Source organism: Solanum dulcamara, chromosome 7 (assembly GCF_947179165.1).
Source record: "Solanum dulcamara chromosome 7, daSolDulc1.2, whole genome shotgun sequence".
Lineage (NCBI taxonomy): Eukaryota > Viridiplantae > Streptophyta > Magnoliopsida > Solanales > Solanaceae > Solanum > Solanum dulcamara.
In genome coordinates this window covers 11814780-11836230 of record NC_077243.1, presented here as the reverse complement: position 1 = coordinate 11836230, position 21451 = coordinate 11814780, and the positions used below count along the sequence as shown (strand labels likewise).

At 32.8% G+C, this 21451-nt stretch overlaps 4 protein-coding genes across 4 annotated transcripts; all 4 read left to right on the top strand.

Moving 5' to 3' along the window:
• The first annotated feature begins 1296 nt into the window (after nt 1–1296).
• On the top strand, nt 1297–2269 carry LOC129896349 (proteinase inhibitor type-2 CEVI57). The gene is made up of 2 exons (XM_055972221.1): nt 1297–1391; nt 1558–2269. The coding sequence occupies exons 1-2, from the start codon at nt 1346–1348 to the stop codon at nt 2118–2120; spliced, it is 609 nt and encodes a 202-aa protein (XP_055828196.1). The 5' UTR covers nt 1297–1345; the 3' UTR covers nt 2121–2269.
• Nucleotides 2270–10349: 8080 nt separating this feature from the next.
• Nucleotides 10350–11310, top strand: LOC129896348 (proteinase inhibitor type-2-like). Its single transcript, XM_055972220.1, has 2 exons — nt 10350–10448; nt 10556–11310. The coding sequence occupies exons 1-2, from the start codon at nt 10400–10402 to the stop codon at nt 11140–11142; spliced, it is 636 nt and encodes a 211-aa protein (XP_055828195.1). The 5' UTR covers nt 10350–10399; the 3' UTR covers nt 11143–11310.
• A 3086-nt stretch (nt 11311–14396) lies between these two features.
• Nucleotides 14397–15035, top strand: LOC129894513 (miraculin-like). Its single transcript, XM_055970224.1, has one exon. The coding sequence runs from the start codon at nt 14397–14399 to the stop codon at nt 15033–15035; it is 639 nt and encodes a 212-aa protein (XP_055826199.1).
• Nucleotides 15036–18824: 3789 nt separating this feature from the next.
• On the top strand, nt 18825–19412 carry LOC129894512 (miraculin-like). The gene has a single exon (XM_055970223.1). It carries the CDS (start codon nt 18825–18827, stop codon nt 19410–19412), a length of 588 nt encoding a protein of 195 aa, XP_055826198.1.
• Nucleotides 19413–21451: the final 2039 nt, after the last annotated feature.

Here is a 21451-nt window from a genome sequence, read left to right as displayed (position 1 = left end):
CTTGTGATCAGGGTTTCATCCGAACCCCCTTCAACAAAAAAATTCTACTATTTATATATGGTTAAAATATTTTTTTATGTATATACATTAGATGTCGAACCCCTTCAACTAGTTCACGTGTCTACTTCTTCAGATTTTGAATCACCTTAGTGAAAATTTTGACTTCGCCACTAAATGTGAGAGCATAAAAGGGTATCCATATGATATAAATTTAGTTAATTTTCAAACAAGTGTACACATATATAAATCTATTTCAAATATATCTATTTCAAGTAATGTACGTGCGACGTTGATACACAATATTTGAATAATTTTCATTGAAATTTAGTGCTATACTTCGATTTTAATACTGTACAAACTTTCAAACTGTTGAAAGCTTCAAAATCTTCCTTGTTCAAGTTGCAAATTCTTAGATTGACTTAATTTCTGCATGTGTTATTATATTTTCCTTCTTATCCTCTACCTCGATTAAAGTTTTCATAATCCTACCTATCAATTTGCATAATTATCCGCAAATACATTCAGATTTTGAACCCCTTAGTGAAAATTTTGGATTCGCCACTGAATGTGAGAGCATAAAAGGGTATTCATATGATATAAATTTAGTTAATTTTTAAACAAGTGTACACATATATAAATCTATTTCACATAATGTACGTGCGACGTTGATACATATTTGAATAATTTTCATTCAAATTTAGTGCTATACTTCGATTTTAATACTGTACAAACTTTCAAACTGTTGAAAGGTTCAGAATCTTCCTTGTTCAAGTTGCAAATTCTTAGATTGACCTAATTTCTGCATGTGTTATTATATTTTCCTTCTTATTCTCTACCTCTATTAAAGTTTTCATAATCCTACCTATCAATTTGCATAATTATCCGCAAAGTACATTCAGATTTTGAACCTCCTTAATGAAAATTTTGGCTTCGTCACTGAATGTGAGAGCATAAAAGGGTACCATATGATATAAATTTAGTTAATTTTCAAACAAGTGTACACATATATAAATCTATTTTGATACACAATATTTGAATAATTTTCATTTGTGTAATTGAAAAAATTAGAGTCGTGTCGAGCTCTAATAGCGTGAATAATTAAAAGCCGCCGATAAATAATAAATAAGCAAGCGTATATATGTACGTAACTTAGCAAGTAGAAGCTAAAATAATGCAAAATTCTATCAATTGAGGGGGCTGTATATAATGTTTTAAAAAATGTTTTTATTTATCCAATAATGAATAAATCTGACCATCTTTTTTGTTCTATAAATAGGTGTAGAAGGACAGACCCTTACCCAAAGATAAAATAAGTTAATCACGATAAATTTATAAAGCATCCACAATGTCTCTTTACAAAGTTAGTTTCCTTGCTCACCTACTTGTTCTTGGTAAGATACTTAATTCCTTTGTCCCTTTTCCCCTTCCACTATCAAATTTCTTTATAATGACGTCATTCGTCTTAAATTATAAATAACATGAAAACTAATAATGTTAGAAATGATGATTGTTATAATGAGCTTGCGCTAACTGTATAACTTATATTTGTAATTGTAGGAATGTTTCTACTAGTAAGCACGGTGGAACTTGTTTATGCTTGTACTAAAGAATGTGGTAATCTTGGGTATGGGATATGCCCAGGTTCAGAAGGAACTCCAGAAAATCCCATATGCACCAATTGTTGCACAGGCTATAAGGGTTGCAATTATTATAGCGCTAATGGAACTTTTATTTGTGAAGGAACGTCTGATCCTAAAAAACCTAATATTTGTCCCTTATATTGTGATCCACAAATTGCTTATTCAAAGTGTCCCCGTTCAGAAGGAAAGTCGATAATTTATCCTACTGGATGCACCACCTGTTGCACGGGGTACAAGGGTTGCTACTATTTCGGTAAAGACGGTAAGTTTGTCTGTGAAGGAGAGAGTATTGAACCCAAGGCTTGTACTAAAGAATGTGACCCTAGAGTTGCTTATATGACTTGTCCATCTTCTGGATTGGCCAAGCTTAATCAAGTTTGCGTTAATTGTTGCACCGCAGGAGAGGGCTGCAAACTCTATGATCATGATGGATCTTTACTTTGTACTGGGGAGCCTCAGAACAATAAATCCGCAGCATAACGCAGCTGTTTATATTTCTAATCAATTATATGATGTTGTAGATTATTTGTGTGTGAAATAAAAGCATGAACGGTGATCTATATATAGGCACTGTCATGCTAATCTAGGTGTCCAAGTCTCCAAGTGTTTAAGGAAGCATTACTTTGTTTTACTTCTAAAGTACTCTAATACTATCCTAAATAGATTCATAATTCGATTAATCAAATTGATAGTAACAATTTTTTTTAATTCAAACCCATAAAATTTAAATTCGTGATCTGATATTACGTGAGAGTATGTTTAGATGTATAAAAATGAAAAGGTAAAAAACATGCAAGTATATTTATGAGATATGTATATATTTAGAGAAGGCCTAAAAAGAAAAGGGTGCCACGTAAAATGAAATGGACGAAGTATTCAAATTAAATCATGAGCATTTTTTTTTTGTATTATGCTATTTTATTATAGTTCAAATTAAAAAGTTAAAAATTCATGAGGCGTAAGCCCCATGTCACGAAGCTTAAGTCTTGCCTCATACTAAGATAAACGTCCCGTCATAAATCTAAGTTATGAGTCATAATGTATGACTCTATTTCGCTTGCTTAAGGTTCACCGGGGACTAGACTAATTATGATATAAGCATGGTTAAAATAATATATATTTCAAATATAATAATTAGAAATTTTATATTTACCCTAACAAATACTATCTTTAGAAAATCTTATATATTCTTACCATGAAAATCATGTTTTGGAGATCATTTTTTAAATACAAAAATCAAGGGGTCCGCGTAAAATGTATACACGTGTGGGAGTTGATTCGCATGAGCAATATTTTGGGCCGCTTCTCTTCACTTTTCCTTATTATTGGGGCTTCATCAATAGTTTCAGAAGTAGTCATACATGTGACATACATTGACATGCAAGTGAATACACAATGCATATCACATGTATATATATGTCACATACATATGATATACAAGACACTAAATGGTACGGTTCAGCTTCAACCTTGAAGTTTAATATGAAATTTGACCCAAACCTCACCAAATCATTCCAAACTTCAGATATATGCTCCTCAAGTTATTCTCAAGCTATTGTTATTTATTTTGTTGGATCCCACATTGGTGGGTTAAGGTAGGGATGTCAAGGATAAAGAAACATCTCAAGGGTACTTGATCTCCTTATATGGTTTTGAGCAATTATTCTCTCATGAACTAGTTTTTGGTATTGAGATAGACTCAAGATTTATTTCTTCAACATAGTATCAGAGTCAGATTAATTCCAATTCATTATTTTCCCGATATTATTACCCATCTTATATTGCTCATGTTCCAAAGGTCCAGTCTTGAATGTGCGAAGGAATATTGAATCCCACATCAAGTTGAGTTAGACTCAGATCCATTTATTTAGCATTTTATTACATGCATCCTATTATTTTTTTCATCAAGATATGTCTATTGCAACATTTATATTTATTTTTAAATTTTTTTAATTGAACAATCATCCACGGAATTACCTGCCTATGTAGCCTTACTATATAACTGATAACTCAATTAATGAAGCTTTGTATCTTTTATGAATAAAGACAAAAAAGAGTGAAGACTCAGTCGAGAGAGGAGAAGAAGAAGAGGAGTTACATTGCTCACTATGTCACTCATTACAACCTCTTTTACATGTGTATAAGTGTAATGTATTTATAGAGCACTCATAGTTAGTTTCTAATCTCAATTAACTGTAATAAACTCTAACAAACTTATTTAGCTATGGTAGCTTGTTAACTTTCCTATGGTTAACACTCCCCCTCAAGCTCATGGTTTGAACAAGTTCATAACTCCAAGCTCATTCAACAGCAACTGATGCTGAGCCTTACCAAGACTCTTTGTGAGCAAGTCAGCTAATTGATCCTTGGTGTGTGTGAATTCTGTTTTCAGCATTCCTTGATTGATTTTCTCTCTTAAAAAGTGACAATCAATGTCTTAGTGTTTAGTCCTCTCACGAAAGATGGGATTAACAACAATCTTAATTATTGCTTTACTGTCACACACCATGGTTATAGGCAACTCAATGTGTACACCAAGCTCTTCAAACAACCCTACTAACCATGTAACTTCAACTGCACAATTGGCCATACTTCTGAACTCAACTTCAGTTGAGCTTCTAAACACAGTCTCTGGCTTCTTTGACTTCCAGGATATCAAGGCTCCACCAAACTTAACTAAGTAGCTAGTTACAGATCTTCTTGTCTCCAAGCAGCCACCCCAATCTGAGTCATAGTAGGTAAAAAACTAGTTAGTGTCTTCTATTGGTATCAATAATCCAAGTCCAAGAGCTTCTTTTATGTATCTAACTACTCTCAATGCTACTTCCATATGGGACTCTTTAGGACAATGCATGTACTGACTTAGGACTTGAACTGAGAAAGCTAAATTAGGCCTAGTCATGGTCAAGTATAGAAGTTTTCCTACTAATTTTTGATATCTGCTAGGATCATGTAACTTGTGATCTTCATGTCCCTCATTACTTTTAATACACTCATCATATTGCACAGATGTCAACTTCTGATTCTGTTCTAGTGGAGCTCTTGCAGGTTTAGCTCCCTCTAGACCACATTCATCTATCTATTCAAGAGCATACTTCCTTTGAGACATGTGAATCCATTTGCTTGATCTAGCACATTCAATACCTAGGAAGAATTTGAGCTCTCCCAGATCTTTCATATTGAATTGTTTTTGTAAATCTTTCCTTGTGTCACTGATGATAGACTGATTACTACTAGTGATCAAAAAATTATCTATATAGACCAACACAATGAGTATATCATCCTCGTCATGTCTAGTAAAGAGTAAGTAGTCATAATGACTTTGATGAAATCTCAATTGAATCAAGGACTGTATTAGCTTAAAGTTCCATTGCTTGGTGCTTGTTTGAGACTATATAGGAACTTGTGAAGTTTGCAGACTTTAGAACTCTCTCCCTGTCTAGAAAATCCAAGAGGAATGGTCATGTACACTTCTTCTAACAGATCACCATTGAGGAAAGCATTGTGGAAATCTATTTGATGTATAACCCAACCCTTTGATACAACAAGAGTCACTATAGACCTCACAGTTATCATCTTAACCACAGGGCTAAAAGTCTCACCATAATCTAGGACCTCTTGTTGACTGTATCCCTTAGATACTAATCTGGCCTTGTACCTCTCCACTTCCCTTGTAGACGTATATTTGACTTTATAGATCTATCTGCAGCCAATAGGCTTCTTACCAGGTGGAAGATCTACCAGAATCTAAGTCTTGTTGTCCACCAAGGCATTTATTTCCAGCTGTATTGCTTGGATCCACTGAGAGTCAAGAGCAGCTTCTTTATAAGAAGAAGGCTCTGAGATAGCTGAATATGCCTTAATACAAGAGTTATAAGAAAGAGAAAGATGACTGTAGGTAACATGGTCAGACAATGGAAATAAACAAGAGTGGCTTTTGGGATGAGTGATAAAGTCCTGAAGCCAGAGAGGTGGTTTGGTTAGTCCAGAAGACCTTCTGGAAGGAATAGGAGTAGAAGATGTTAAAGGCTGAGAGTATATAGGAATTGCTGCAGTGGGAGAGGGAATAGCAAATGATATACCAGGAGAATTAGAAGAGGGTGGAGGAGAATGTATTTCAGGTACATGTGGACTGGATAGAGGATCAGGAAGACCTGAGGTAGGTGAATCAATGTCAGGTGGTACTAAAGTTAAGATTGGAAATGTAGGATTGGATGAGGTTTGGAAATTGCTAAAAGAAAATAAGTCTTCTTTAAACACAATATGCCTATTTACAAATAAAGATTTAGAATGCAAATAATATAAAAGGTACCCTTTTTAAGAAATAGAGTAGCCCATGAGAACAACAGGTATGGCTCTAGGCGAGAACTTATCTTGGATATTTGGATAAGTGGCATAACACAGGAAACCAAGGGTTTTGATATAAGAGAAGGAGGGAGGATGCTGATACACTAACTCAAAAGGAGACTTATAGGAAATGAGTTTAGAGGGAAGTCTATTAAGAATATAAACAACAGTGGTAATACATTCTCCCCAAAACTTAAAAGGAACAAAAGCCTGGAACCTTAAGGCTCTTGTCATGGCTAATATAGTCATGTGTTTCTTTTCCACCACACCATTTTTCTGAGGTGTATAGATACATATGCTTTGATGACATATAACAAGGATTGACAACATAGATTGAAAAGCTGTGCTAAAAAATTCAATCCCATTATCAGTTCTAAACACTTTGACACATGTAGAAAACAGGTTGTGAACTTGAGAAAAGAAATGTCATAACACAACTATTATATCAGACTTAGATGCGATAAGAAATAACCAAGTAAATCTGGAGTAATCATCTACCACAGGAACAAAGTACTTTATTCCATTATGAGTAGGCACTTTATATGGACCCCAAATATCACAATGTACTAAGTCAAACAATGCCTTTAAAGTATAAGTCCTTACAGAAAATGGAATTTTTGTTTGTTTAGCTAATGGACACACAGTACATGTAGAATCATCTAAGTTATCTAACCCTGTAAAACTAAAGGACCTCCTTATTACATCAATGGGAGCATGTCCTAACCTTCTATGCCACAGCGCAATGGAATCAGAACTACCACATACAGGAACACTAGTAGTGAATGTTTGAGTAGTACTACATGAGATTTGAGTAGGAACTAAATAGTTGAAACCTTCCTTGAGGATGTGGAGACCTTCATCTTCTCTACCAATTCCCTTGACCTGTCCATTGTAGAGATTCTGGAAAACACAAAAGTTAGGAAAATAAGTTGCATTTGAAATTAGGAACAAAAAGCATATTTCCAATAACTTGATCTCCAAGGACTTCTGTGCTACCAACATGAGACACTGATACTACATTTTCTGTGGATAAAAGTACCTGCCTTCTTTCAGACTTAGGTACTGGTGTGTACTTATCTAGTAGTGCAGTCTGAGATGTCATATGGTTAGTATATCCTGTATCAACTATCCATTTCTTATTCATATATTTAGACACTAGAGCAGATAGAACTCTACCTGTAGTAGCTGCTTTAGTTGAGTGCTCTCCACCAATGTCACTTCTTTTGGCTAGTAACTGCATAGTCTATTGATATTGATCAGTTGTGAAGAAAGCTGCAGGTGATGTGGAGGATATGTTTGCTGCACTAGTTTCTCCATTGTGTGGTAGTCCTGCACTTTGAGTAACTGTAACTTGATTAGCAAAAGAACTAGAACTAGATGTAGAACTACCATTTTTCTTCTTAGACCTCCATCCAACTAGATAGCCTTTGACTTTGAAACATTATTCCTTAGTGTGACCTTTGTAACCACAGACTTCACAAGTGATGACAAGCTTCTATGGTTTCTAAGGATTATACTGATTCTCATAGTGATTTCTACTTGGATTACCACCACCACTACTAGGTTGATGACCAAAGTTACCACTACCAATGCTATGACCATTCCCTCCTTTTTGACTAAACAGTGCAGTGCTTTCAATTAGTTTAGGAAGAGATGAGCCTTCATAACTAGTGTGTGCTAGGTTTCTTTGACTTTCATGATCTATGATAAGAGAAAAGGTTTTGTTCAAATTAGAAATTGGTGACTGCATTAGAATTTGACCTCTGGCTGCAGCGTAAGTTTCATTTAGTCCCATTAGGAACTCTAGTAACCTTTGATATTCATAATGCTTTTGAAACTTCTTAGACTTAGGACATTATCAGCCTGGACAAGGCATAATGGAGTCATATTTATTCCATAGTCCTTTGAGTGTAGTGTAGTAATCTGTAGCTAACATAGTGCCCTGAATTAGACTGTGAATTTTCTTATGGAGTTGATACACATGTGCTCCATTAATCTTATCGAACCTTTTTTTTAGATCACACCACACTCTGTGTGCATCACCACCATACACAACAGTACCTAGTAATCCTAGTTGAACAACATTCATAATCTAGGAAAGAATTACAGCATTACATTTCTCCTAAGCATCAGAAAACTCAGGTCAAAACTTAGACTTAGGAAATCTGTGCCATCAATAAACCCAAGCTTACTCTTACCTAACAGTCCAATTCTCATAGATCTACTTCAGATTGCATAATTCTCTGAACCAGTCAGTTGAAGAGATATGAAAGAGCTACCAGAGTATCATTCTGGTGCAAAAACAGTGGATGATTGTGATTAATATTTGGAATTATGAAGCCAGATGTTGCATTCGTTGCAGCTGTGTTTGACTGGAAATTCTCAGTACCTAATGTTCCAAATGCAATTTCACCTAAATTCACCATTGAAATTGCTTCGAAACTAAGTATGCATATTTGATACTTACTTGCGATTCAAACACTTTCCAGAATCGAATCTAAGTACCTGTAACGCACTACTCTAAGACTCTACTACATGATCTAGTCTAAGATCTCATCAAGCTCTGATACCATGATAACTCCATTAATGGAGCTTTGTATCTTTTATGAATAAAGACAGAAAAGAGTGAAGACTCAGACGAGAGACGAGAGAGGAGAAGAAGAAGAGGAGTTACATTGCTCACTATCTCACTCATTACAACCTTCTTTACCTGTGTATAAGTGTGATGTATTTATAAAGCACTCATAGTTAGTTTCTAATGTAATCTAACTGTAACAAACTTATAACAAACTCTAACAAACTTATTTAACCATGGTAGCTTGTTAACTTCCCTATGGTTAACAAAAACTCTGTCCTCCATACCTAAGAAATCGATCGGTAATCATATCTACCATTTTGAATTATTATACTCAAGTCAAATGCAAGGGCGGCTTAATTATTGGCTTGGAGTCGCACACACGGATAATATAAAGACTTTGGTACAATTAGTATTAATCTGTTCTAAGAGATTAATTCTTAGTTTAATTAAGCTATCAATTAATTATATAACTTTTTTTACCATTAATGTATATCGAACTTATAAGCAATAATCGAAATTAGGCTTAAGTTTCGGATAGTTATAATTTAGCTAGACTTGGTAACCTAAGCACTTTTAGGGTTGACCGAATATTTTTTTACTGATAATTCAATGGCTACAAAGAGCATTGGGAAAAGCTAAGTTTTCTACTCCTTTCGTATCAATTTATGTTTCACAGTTGAAATTTTGAGAGTTAGTCATTTTTTTAAAATTAAAATTTCTTTATATTTTTTAAATTATTGATATTGTGATTTATAATATGTGTTACATAATTTTCAAATGTATAAATTTTATTTCAAAATATTTAAAGATTCTATGTTATTTGTTGGATCCCACATTGGTGGGTTTAAGGGTATATGGTCTTCCCTTGGACAAGTCTTCCCTCTTGAGCTAATTTTTTGGGTTGAGTTAGGCTCAAGTCCATCTCAATTCATTGTTTACATGATGTTGAGCTCCCATTATATATTTGGGCTTCTTATGTAACTGTACAAGTAACAACAAAAAATTTCAACAAAATGGTTGTATGATGAATTGAACGAAATGATGCAAAGTACGTTATCATCATAAAATTTCTTGCGCTATGATTATTAATCTATTATAACATGTTAGTTATCATTTTGATTATCAAGTCATCAATTAATCATGCAAAAGAAAATTATCATTAATATATAGAACTTATACGCGCAATATATAATCACATGGCTAAAGTACGTTTTGGATGGTTGTAATAAGTTGTTTAGACTTGGTAACCTAAGCACTTCTACTTTGGATTTTAGTATCACCAGTTGACAATAAAGGAGTTACTAATGATTCAAATGGCTACAAAGAGCACCGGCAAAAGCTAAGCTCCTAATAGTGTTTAGTTTAAAAAATTAAGGTGATTAGCCAATTGCTTTTAGGGGGAAAATAAGAGTAGAAGAAATTATTTTTCAGAAGCTGGAAAAATAGCTTTTTGCCAGAAGCATTTTTGGAACATTTATCAAGCACAAATTACTGAAAAATATTGATAATTTTTTTTAAAAAAAAAATTATTAGTCAAACACAAACAACTACTCAATAAAAATAGTAGAGTAATATTTTTTCAATAACTAATAGATCTGACTCTCTTTTTGTTCTATTTAATCATACCTCGCCAAACCTACACTACCAAGTAAAAAAAAAGAAGTAAATCCTACCAATTGAGGAGACTCTATATTGATGTTAATTAGCTAATAATAATGAAGAAATTTGACTATTTTTTGTTCTATTTGATCCCTCGTTTACTATAAATAGGTGAAGGAGGATAGACACTCTTCACCCCAAAATTAAAAGAAAACAAGGTAACCAATTATCCATAATGGCTGTTCACAAAAAAGTTAATTTCCTTGGTTTCTTACTTGTTTTTGGTAAGATTTCCCTTTCTCCTTTTTCTCTTTAATTTCTTCGTTGATACATAGACACGTAATGTTGCATATGTTTTTCCTTAATATATATACCTTATACTTTTTTGTAGGATTAATGTTTTTCCTTGTAAGTGCAACAATAGACCATGATCAAGACCACAATCACGACTACGATACCAAGCCTTGTACCAGAGAATGCGGTAATTTCAGCTATGGAATATGTCCACGTTCAGAAGGAAGTCCAAAAAATCCCATATGCACCACATGTTGTGCAGGCTACAAGGGTTGTAATTATTACAGTGCTGACGGAACTTTGATTTGTGAAGGAAAATCTGATCCAAGAAAGCCAAACGAACATTGTCCTCGGGACTGTGATCGTAAAATTGCTTATTCAAAGTGTTCCCGTTCAGAAAGAAAGACGATAATTAAACCCACGGGATGCACCACTTGTTGCACGGGGTACAAGGGTTGCTACTATTTTGGTAAAGACAACAAGTTTGTCTGTGAAGGAGAAAGTATTGAACCCAAGGCTTGTACTCAAGAATGTGACCCTAAAGTTGCTTACATGACTTGCCCAACTTCTGGATCAACCAAACTTACTCGAATTTGTGTCAACTGTTGTACCGCAAAACCGGGATGCAAACTCTATAGTTATCATGGAACTTTAATTTGTATCGGGAATCCTAAAAATCATTAATAATTAATCCTTATAATTAGGGAGTCAATGCTTTCTAATCAATCTATAATATGTACTACTAGTAGTCTATATATATATGAAATAAAAGTATGACGATATGCATTGTCACGCTAATCTCTGTAATGTGGGTGCAAGAAATTAATAAAATCACTAGCTAAGTTTTACTTCTATACTCTAGTATTACCCAATTTACTCAGTTAGTTTACTTTAAAAAATCTTATACGTCTAAACTCTAATATTAGCTACTTTACCTAATTACTTTACTTTCAAGATCATTTTTTACTTCTAAATTCTAGTATTAGTTAGTTTACTTAGTTACTTTACTTTAAAAGTCAAAGTTTTTACTTAATTAATTCTAAACTCTAGTATTAGCTTCGTTACTTAATTACTTCACTTTACAGTTATTCCTTTTGTCCTGTATTTTCTTTGTTCTGTTGGCAGTTCAGTGGTTCTTACTTGTAATTTTTATGCACTATTTTGAATGACTAATCTGCCTTATTAATGAATGATTTTTCCCCTGTATCTACTGTCTCTCCTCTTTATCTTTACGTCTCTTTATTCGTGTTAAGTATTACCTAAGTGGCCATGAATTTGCTCAAATTGCATGATCTTGACCTGATTTAATATTTTTTTATGATGCCAAAAGGGAAAAAAGTATATTAATACAGGTAGATAGTCTGATCATTGAATCTGGTCACATTGATATGGGGAAGTTGTAAAGAAAAATATAATTGATTGGGGGAACAAACTGGATGTAGTTTGTCACCATCAAAAAGGGGAGAAATGTTATTCTAAAATTTTGATAATTTAACAAACTATGGAATTTAATAGAGGACCTGATCCCATGAATAACGTTTATCCAGGACAGAATGGGCAACAGTTGTAAAAGCTGCCACACCTGCTGTGGTTGGTGGGCACAATAGAAAAGAGCAGAGTTCTCAGCAAATGGAATTGCACTAGGTTTGCACTAGATTGTTTTATCCATACCATATTATACACACTTTGACAATAAACAACCTAGTTTTTGCTAACAAGATTTTCAAACGCAAAAGTCATTTGTCTCTCAAGCAAGAACGAGCTCACAAGAACAACAAGGGGCATGATAGAGTTATCGATGGAAAGTCTTTAGTTGTTCATTGTGTGTTGACTTTTGAGTCTAAGATCTATTCATGTGTTATAAAGGAATATCGATCATTTCACTTTCCATTCTGATTACCCGGAGTTCATAGCTTGAGTTAGCAGTGTCGAGGTTGAGTAAACTCTATATCAACTAGAGTTACTATGTGTAGTGGCAATAAAGCTATTGCTTAGTTTTATCTTGTAATAGAGTTGTTACAAGGGAGAAGGATTAAGAGTTTGATTCATAGGTTGCAAAAGCTTGTAATCTGAATCTTGACTCTTTGATTAGTGAAGTTGTTGAAATTCTGTGTGACAGGTTGTGGTTTTCTCCTCCCTTGAGCAAGAAGGTTTTCGCATAAACTCCCTTGTTCTTTACTTTAAGTATTACATTCTGTATTGTTCTAAATATTGTGAAGGGATCTGGTCCATTAATTTGTGATGGACTCGTACAAGCCATCATGTATGAAATAAAAAGCATGCTGATATGCATTGTCAAGCTAATCTCTGTTATGTGGGCATTGGAGCTTTTTCCACAGCTTGCACAAGAAATTAGTAATAGCACTAGCTAAGTTTTACTTCTATACTCTAGTATTAGCTAATTTACTTAGTTACTTTACTTTAAAAATCTTATACTTCTAAACTCTAGTATTAGCTAGTTTACTTAATTACCTTACTTTAAAAGTCAAAGTCTTTTACTTAATTAATTATAAACTCTAGTATTAGCTTCGCTACTTAATTAATTCACTTCACAGGTCATACTATTTAACTTCGGAACTCTATTATTAGTTTAGTTTTACTTAATTACTTTACTTTAAAAGTCAAAATCTCTTACTTCTAAACTCTAGTATTAGCTTACTGGGGATCTTAGTCGTCCAGTTGGTTGACTTCTTGAACTTTGATTTTATTGGCGAGGGTTCGATTCTCCACCTAGTAATTCTCGACCTTATTTCCCCTCCCCTACTCCTACGAAGTTAAATAAAAAAAATATTAATTAGCATAGTTTACTTAATTACTTTACTTTAAAAGTCAAAATCTTTTACTTCTAGAAAATGTTTTCCAAATGCACTCATTTTCCACAAATTAAATTTAAAAAAAATGACTTCCCTACATAAAGTAAGGAAATTGTTTTCCAAAACTATCTTTAAACCTCATCATTCGACTCCGACCCTGACCCAGTACCCAATTCTTGGCCCTCATCCTTTCCCAAAACCAGACTCTCAATCCCTATGTTCGACCCGCGACCTGTATCTCAACCACAACACCGATGCGAGACCTGACTCTATACCCGAAAGATCGAATTCCCGAATCTAAGACTTGACTCTCAACCTCGATACCGACATGAGATCCAACTCGTGTTCCATACCCCAACCCAGGACCCGACTTGGATCCGGGTCCATGTTAAAGGGTGGGGATTCATGTTCAATGTCATAGTATGTGGCTAGATAATTATACCTAAATGTTTTTGGGACAATATTTTTTTCTTTTTACTAGTCAAACACTAGAAAATAAGTAAGAAAATCACTTATTTTCCAAGAAAATATTTTCCTTTCATATCAAAATCATAAGTTTGAAAATAAATAATAATTATATCGAATAATTATGTCACGCCACCAAAACCTATACTGTACCATTGAGAATGAGAATTAATAAATTAAATTGCTAATGTATTGGAATTTTGCGTTACCCGATTATATTATACCAGTCAACAAACGTGGATGCAATTAATCCGCGGGCACAACAGTATAACGTTAAAGCCCATCAAATCTTTATTTACATTTATTTTTATGAGTGAATTTGAAAAGAAAATTAGTTAATGGTTTGGCCAGATTTTAAAAGGTAAATTAAATATAGTGAAAATCGGAAAATGGAATACAATACCATGGAGAATATTTTATTTTTGTTTTTGAATGTAGTCAAAACCTGTTTACTTCGAGTAGGATTTGCCTTTTGAACTCCATCAATGTAATTCATAAACTTGTTGCTCTAGTCAACTTTCATACATGCCAAATTGCTGGGGGAATAAAAAAAATCTCTTATATAATCACCATATTTATCATTCATTAGCTCACATCCTTACATATTATTAATCACGTACTCAACACAAATTAATCTTAAATCACCACTTTAGCTCAAGAATGAAGTTGATCAATATTATATTTTTCGTTTCACTCCTCTTAGCCACCAACAACTTCACAAAATCAAAACTATGTGAAGCATCCGAACCCACACCCATTGCGGTGCGTGATTCTACTGGAAAAATATTACGAGCGGGGACTAATTATTATGTCCAACCAATTTTCCCAGACGAGGCCTGGGGATTTGAATTAGCCAGCATTAGCAATCATCACAAACCGTGCCCACTAGGCATAGTACAAGAAGACTATTACCCAGGCACTCCACTATTATTTTCACCGGCGAATTCTAAGAAAGGCATTGTCCGTTTGTCCACAGACTTAAACATTGACTATAACTTGACGTACACGGTGTGTACTAAGTCCAATGATGCAATCTGGACCGTCGGTCCTTACGATCGACGAGCCCAAAGCTATTTCTTAGTAGTCGGGGGAATGAAAGGAAATCCTGGTAGGGAAACCATAAGGAATTGGTTTAAGATTGAGGTGTTTGGCGATAATTATAAGATTATGCATTGTCCATCAGTGTGCAAGGATTGCAAGGTAATGTGCAAGGATGTTGGCATAATTGAATATAATGGGCAGAAGCGTTTGGGTCTAAGTGATTATCCTGTTGAGGTGAAGTTTGTGAAGGACGCATGAAAATAAATCTAACCAATAATAAATTGTGTGATATATAGTAGCATGATATAATAAATCTAATAAATAAGTGCGTGCTACTTATGTAATAAGCCGCTATGGCATGACCGTTGTGTGTGTTTGTAAGCAATTGTAGTCTTGGCCTAATTAAATTTGTGTGGAGTTTTCTCTTCACAATATTAAATAATCATATGCATGAAATTGATGAAGTATACCAGTCTCTTAAGAATAGTATATACTTTGAAGTTCATATACAAAGAAGGGTAACTTTTTAAGACAATAATTACGGTATTAGTTGAGTGATTGACAAATCAATCTATTTAATTACTCTTTCTTCTTCTAAATATAACTACAGATGGAGTACGGACTCGATCCATTTTTTTTGTCTGTTTGTTTTTATTATTGTGTTGTTTGGATCAACTTGTGTGCACCTCGAATAATTTCATCAGGCATTTGTTAAGTCCAACCAACACAAGTAATGGATAACTCTATCCATCAAGACTTGGACAAATCAGACGAAATCACCTAATATATTTACTTCCGTTGAAAATTGAACTTGAGACCTAATTTTCTTTTGTTCCCCAGGTCCGTCTTGTTTTTTCAAAAAAATTACTGAGCTATCCGGAGCAACTTGTGTGCACCTCAAATAATTTCATCAGGCACTTGTTACCTGCAATCAATACAAGTACCGGATAACTCTATTCATCAAGATTTGGACATATCAGAAGAAATCATCTAATATATTTTCTTATGTTGACAGCAAAATTTTACTAATTTTCTTTAATTTTTCAGATCCATCTTGTTAATATTTTTTTTAATTATTAAACTGTTCAAATCAATTTGTGTGCACTTCGAATAATTTCATCAGCTTTATGTTAATTAGCTAATAATAATGAATACATTTTACTATTTTTTGTTCTATTTGATCACTCGTTTGCTATAAATAGGTTAAGGAGGATAGACACTCCTCACCCCAAAATTAAAAGAAAATAAGGTAACTAATTATCCATAATGGTTGTTCACAAAGAAGTTAATTTCCTTGGTTTCTTATTTGTTCTTGGTAAGATTTTCCTTTCTTCTTTTTCTCTTTAATTTCTTCTTTGATACATACACACGTAATGTTGTATATGTTGTTCCTTAATATATATACTTTAGAGATGTGGATGTTGCCAAGTACCAAAAAGAGAAACTATTGAGCATCTGTTTTTGAAAAGGGAAATTGTAGAGAAGGTGTGGAATCATTATTGTAATGTTCGTCACATGGAAGTAAAATGTTCGTTGTTGTTTACATTGCTCCAAATTCCAACTCATGTTTACAAAAAAAAAAAGTGTCTCTAACTAAAAGAATGAAAGGTATTCCAAAGAGGTAAAATTTCATCGAAAGAAGGGCAAATTGTGCTAAAGTTCAAGTTTAGAAGCTAGATTTATACTCTTTGTGTTCATTTTTACCTGTTATATTTAAATTTGACACGTCTATTAAGAAAATAATAATTAACATGACTATTTTATCACAATATATCCCTACTAATTAGTATTAATTCTTAAAAATAATTTGAAAAATCGATAATTAATGATAAGAATAAAATATGAAAAAACAATTTATCTTTTCTTGATAAGTTAAAAATAACTGAAAATCTATTTAATTGGTGTTTTTTAAGCATTCACTTGCATGCAGTGTTATTACATCATAATAAGTTATTCGTATATTGAATTTTCATCAATACAATGATGATATGACACATATAATAATATAATTCTTAGGAGTAAATCATAGTTTATTAATATATTATGTCCTTAATTTATGATTTGATCTTGATAAATTAGCATGATTTAATATAAATATTGAATGTGAATAAATTTTAAATCACAGTTATATTGTTGTTGATTTGCAAGCTATGTGCTATCATCGCTTGGTTGAGAACAAGTTATCCCGAAATTAATTATTTCAGGATAAGTTATCCTGAGATAAGTTATTTCATCATGTATATGAGATAATTTATCTCATCACTAAGATGTCGTTTGGTGTGAGGTATAAGGTATAATAATCCCTGAATAAAATGCAGGATTATTTTATCTTTTTTTTTTACCCCCCATTTTGGAGGATTTATAGTGTTTCCACACTTCCCCTCCAGTGTGACTCGAACCCAGGACCTACCGGTCGTGGGTGGAGGTGCTTAACCAACTGAGCAACCCTCACTTGTCCAGGATTATTTTATCTTGTGTTTGGTTGGAGGTATTAAGTAATTCTTGGATTATTTATCCCACTATTTATACCTTAGGAGTTGGGAACAAGTTAACTCAGAATTAATTATCTTGGGATTAGCTATCCTAGAATAAGTTATTCTACCATATGGGATAACTTATCTCATCACTCTGGTATAAATTGTGTGATAAGTTATTCCAAATTTGGCAACCAAACAACACAACAAAATTTTGTCCTTGAATTTTTTTTTTATCTAGGACTATTTATTTTTATCCCTCACACCAAACAATCCCTTAGTGATAAAATAAGTTATCCCATATATGTGGTGGAATAACTTATTCCGGAAAAAATAATTAATTTCGTAATAACTTGTTTCCAACCAAAGGACCTTTAAAGATATAAATGGTGGGATAAATAATCTTAGAACTACCTAATTCCTCCAACCAAACGTAAGATAAAATTTTCCTGCATTTTATCCCTTTGATTATTATACCTTATACCTCACACCAGCCTACTCTTATATTTGCCAAAGTATAATTAGTTGTCGAGAATGAATCTTGCTTTGAACCTTTTATCTCAATTATAAAATTCCTCATCTTTTGAAATAATGAAAATCAAATCCTTTATCTTACTTTTAGGGGTCGTTGGATAGAGTGTTTTAGCAAAAATAATGCATGTATTAATTTGGTGTATTAGTAGAATCTTATTTGGTACACTTTTTTCATGGCATGTATAATTAATGTAAACATTAGTTATACACTCTATTGTGTATTAAGGCTTGCATTACTAATACCTACAAATCCATGGTTAAAGACTCAATTACCCCTCAAAACCCCTTTTACATCTTTTTCATCATAATTGCTGAGGATATTTTTGTAAATAAATATTTTTATGCAATGCATGTTATTTTTTAATATACTAAACCAAATAATGTATAAAAAATATTATATGTATAAGTAATGCAAGCATTATAAATACATTTTATTTAGCATTATTTTAATACTCTGCCAAACGATCCCTTTGTTATTTTATTTTTTGTGCTTGTAAATTGTTAGTTATGAACTGTGCACGAATAGATTAAATCCAGTCCAAGTGCCGGATTCATTGATTAAATATTAAAATATTCTAATCTATTTTCACAGATATTTAATTCTAAAAAACAACTTGATTTTGACTCATTAGAAAATATATCCTTGGTTGATTAATTGCAATTCACCTAGCCAATCGTTTACTGATCAAAACCTCTAATTAATTTAATACCGTTTAATAATTAACGGTTTGAATCTTTACAAATTCTTAAAGGATCCAAAAGTCGAAGTTGATTAGAAATAAATACTCTGTTCAAACTCAAACATCTAGTGGAGGAATATAAATATTCCTTTAAATGTTAACTATCAACGTTGAAAGTATGTCAAAATCCATCAATTTAATTTGTTGGCAACTTCTTGAGTTGTATACCTGTATCCATATGCCAAACTTGCCTATAAAAGAATTGAGTTATTTCTAAGAAATTTCACCAACCAAAAAATCCCAAATATTTTTTCACAATGAAGGAAACAACATCTTGCATTCTCTTAATTACATTAATAATGTTTATAATAAATTCTTTACTTTCTGAAGCAGCTTCTGCATCCAATCCAGTACTCGATACGACAGGAAAAATAATTCGAGTAGGTTTCGATTACATGATCGTGCCAGTAAAGAAGGATTTAGGAGGTGAACTTGGGCTAGACTTTATTGGAACCCAAGTTTGTCCACTTGGTATCGGCCCACGTCTCAATCCTAACCAAACCGGCCTTTCAATAAATCTTTTTCCAGTAAATTCCAAAAAAGGTGTAATTCGTGAATCCATTGATCTAAATGTTGAGTTCACAGAAACTTATACTATATGCCCACATAACTCCAACGTGTGGATGCTAGATCACTATAATCCTCAGAAGGAGGATCAATATATGATTACTAACGGTGGAGTAAAAGGGAATCCTGGTCGTGACACTATTAGGAATTGGTTTAAGATTGTGAAATATGGAGTTGGATACAAGTTTGTATTTTGTCCAAGTGTGTGCAATTATTGTGAGGTGATTTGCAAGAATGTTGGGATTTTTGTGCAGAATAATGGCCAGGCACTTCTGACATTGAGTAATGAGCCATTAGAAGTCGTGTTCAAGAAAGTGTAAACAATATGTTCTTGCCCAAACTAGTACCGCTTGCCTCCCTCTCTCCGCCCTATAACTAGTACCGCTTTGAGATTTCATCTTTAGATCCATCTGTGATCAAAGAAAACTATACCTGAAGAATCGGACCATCTGCTAGTGAATCAGCTGCTGTTGTCGGGCAAGGTAAAAATAAAATAACGAAATAAATATAAAGTAATTTGTTTTAGTTCCTTGTAATTTATACCCTAATAAAAAGACGACTTGCGTTTTTATATATTATTACTACTGAGGATGTTTCGTACTCAAATACAACTTTTACACATCAAATGTGTTGACAGTATTCCGATCCATTATTAAACTATTGTATTTGTTAATATCTTCCAAGGAGTTTTCAAACTTTTAATATAAACACAAAGATGGAAACTCTAAAAAGAAGTTGATACATATGATGTCATGCGCAAGGCACATGTTTTTTCATTATTAATAAAATAAAGATCATGACCATGGAATTTGTGAGTATTTGAAAAAAATTAATAAAATAAAAATTGAAAAGTATTTAGTCATAAATATAAATTGGAGTTCATTTTTATTTCTTGTGAGTAATTTAGAGTAAAAAAATGAAACAGTTTTTGGGTATTTTTTCAAATCCCTCAAAATTTTGGAATTTCACTTAATGACCAAACATGTTTTATGGAATTCAACTTCGAAAAAAATTTTAAAAAAATCATGGGCAAACTTCAAATCCTTTTCAAGAAAGATTATTACGGGCACTTTTTTTTTTTAAGTAAGATGTGAAGCGATCCGAATTCATGAACAATAAACCAAAAATAATGTGCTTAGTTTTGAAATTTATAATCTATAACTAAAGTTTGGCCTTCACTATAAGAAAGTCATTTTATATTTGAGAGGCAAACATATGCGTTTGGTAAATGAGAAAACACTTATAAGTGAAGTGTTTATGAGTTAAAAAACAGCTAAATATCGTAAATGATATTTATCGTGATTTTTCGGCTTATAAGTATTTTTGACTAAATTTATTCATAATATATATTATGACACTTCCTGAATATTCTTTTAAAATAAATATCATAATTTTCTTTTCCATTCTATTTACAAATTTGTTTTTTTTTCGAACACATTTACTGACTGGTTATTGTGTTTAGGTGATCACACTTTGTTGTTTTGTTACGGTTCATTGCATATGTGTGTCACACTGATTTTCTATTAGTTGTCATGTTCCTACTACTATCTTTTTTTCGTTTTATAACTGCTTTGATTTGCTTGAGTTCATGGTCTTTCAAAAACATCTCTTTTATCTCAAAGATGTAGCGGTAAATACTGTGTGCACTCTACCTTACGCAAATCTCAATTTATAAAATTTCACTGAATATGTTATTTATTTATTTATTGTTGTTGTATTTGTATTTACTGACCTAACATTTATATATATATATATATATATATATGTGTGTGTGTGTGTGTGTTAATTCTTCTAATTGATTATAGTTAAGAATAAACTTAAAGTAAATTGAGACATAATTTAATATACATTAAATTGATTTGAAAATCATCTAGCAATAAAACGTTTTGTAATTGCCTGTAAAGGTGAGTGAGACTAATCAACTCATTTTCTTTTCTTTCTGTATTGGTGTTATGATACAAGAAAGTAGTTAGGGAGGTTAGAATAAGAAGTTAGGAGTTGGGGTAATTTGGTCCTTTACCAATTTTAGTTAGAACTAACTAACTAACAATTAGTTAGTAACTAGTTAGTTAGTAGCTAACTAGATGTATATATATACATGTCATTGTGCAGTGGGCTGAAGTTAGGGCATTGTAGCTCCAAAATCAAAAGGATCAAAATTGTGCAACTTCTCTTCTCTCGTCTTCTCTTCTTCTTCACTTTCTTTGCTTCTTCTGTTTTGGCTCTCTGAAAGCACTGATTGTGCCACTTTGTTCATGGTATCAGAGCAACATCACAGTGATTACTGTGTGAAGGTATCCGGTTTTTCAGCTACAAGTCGAAGGCATATTTGCAAAGTCGTCCAAGTTTTTTGAGATTG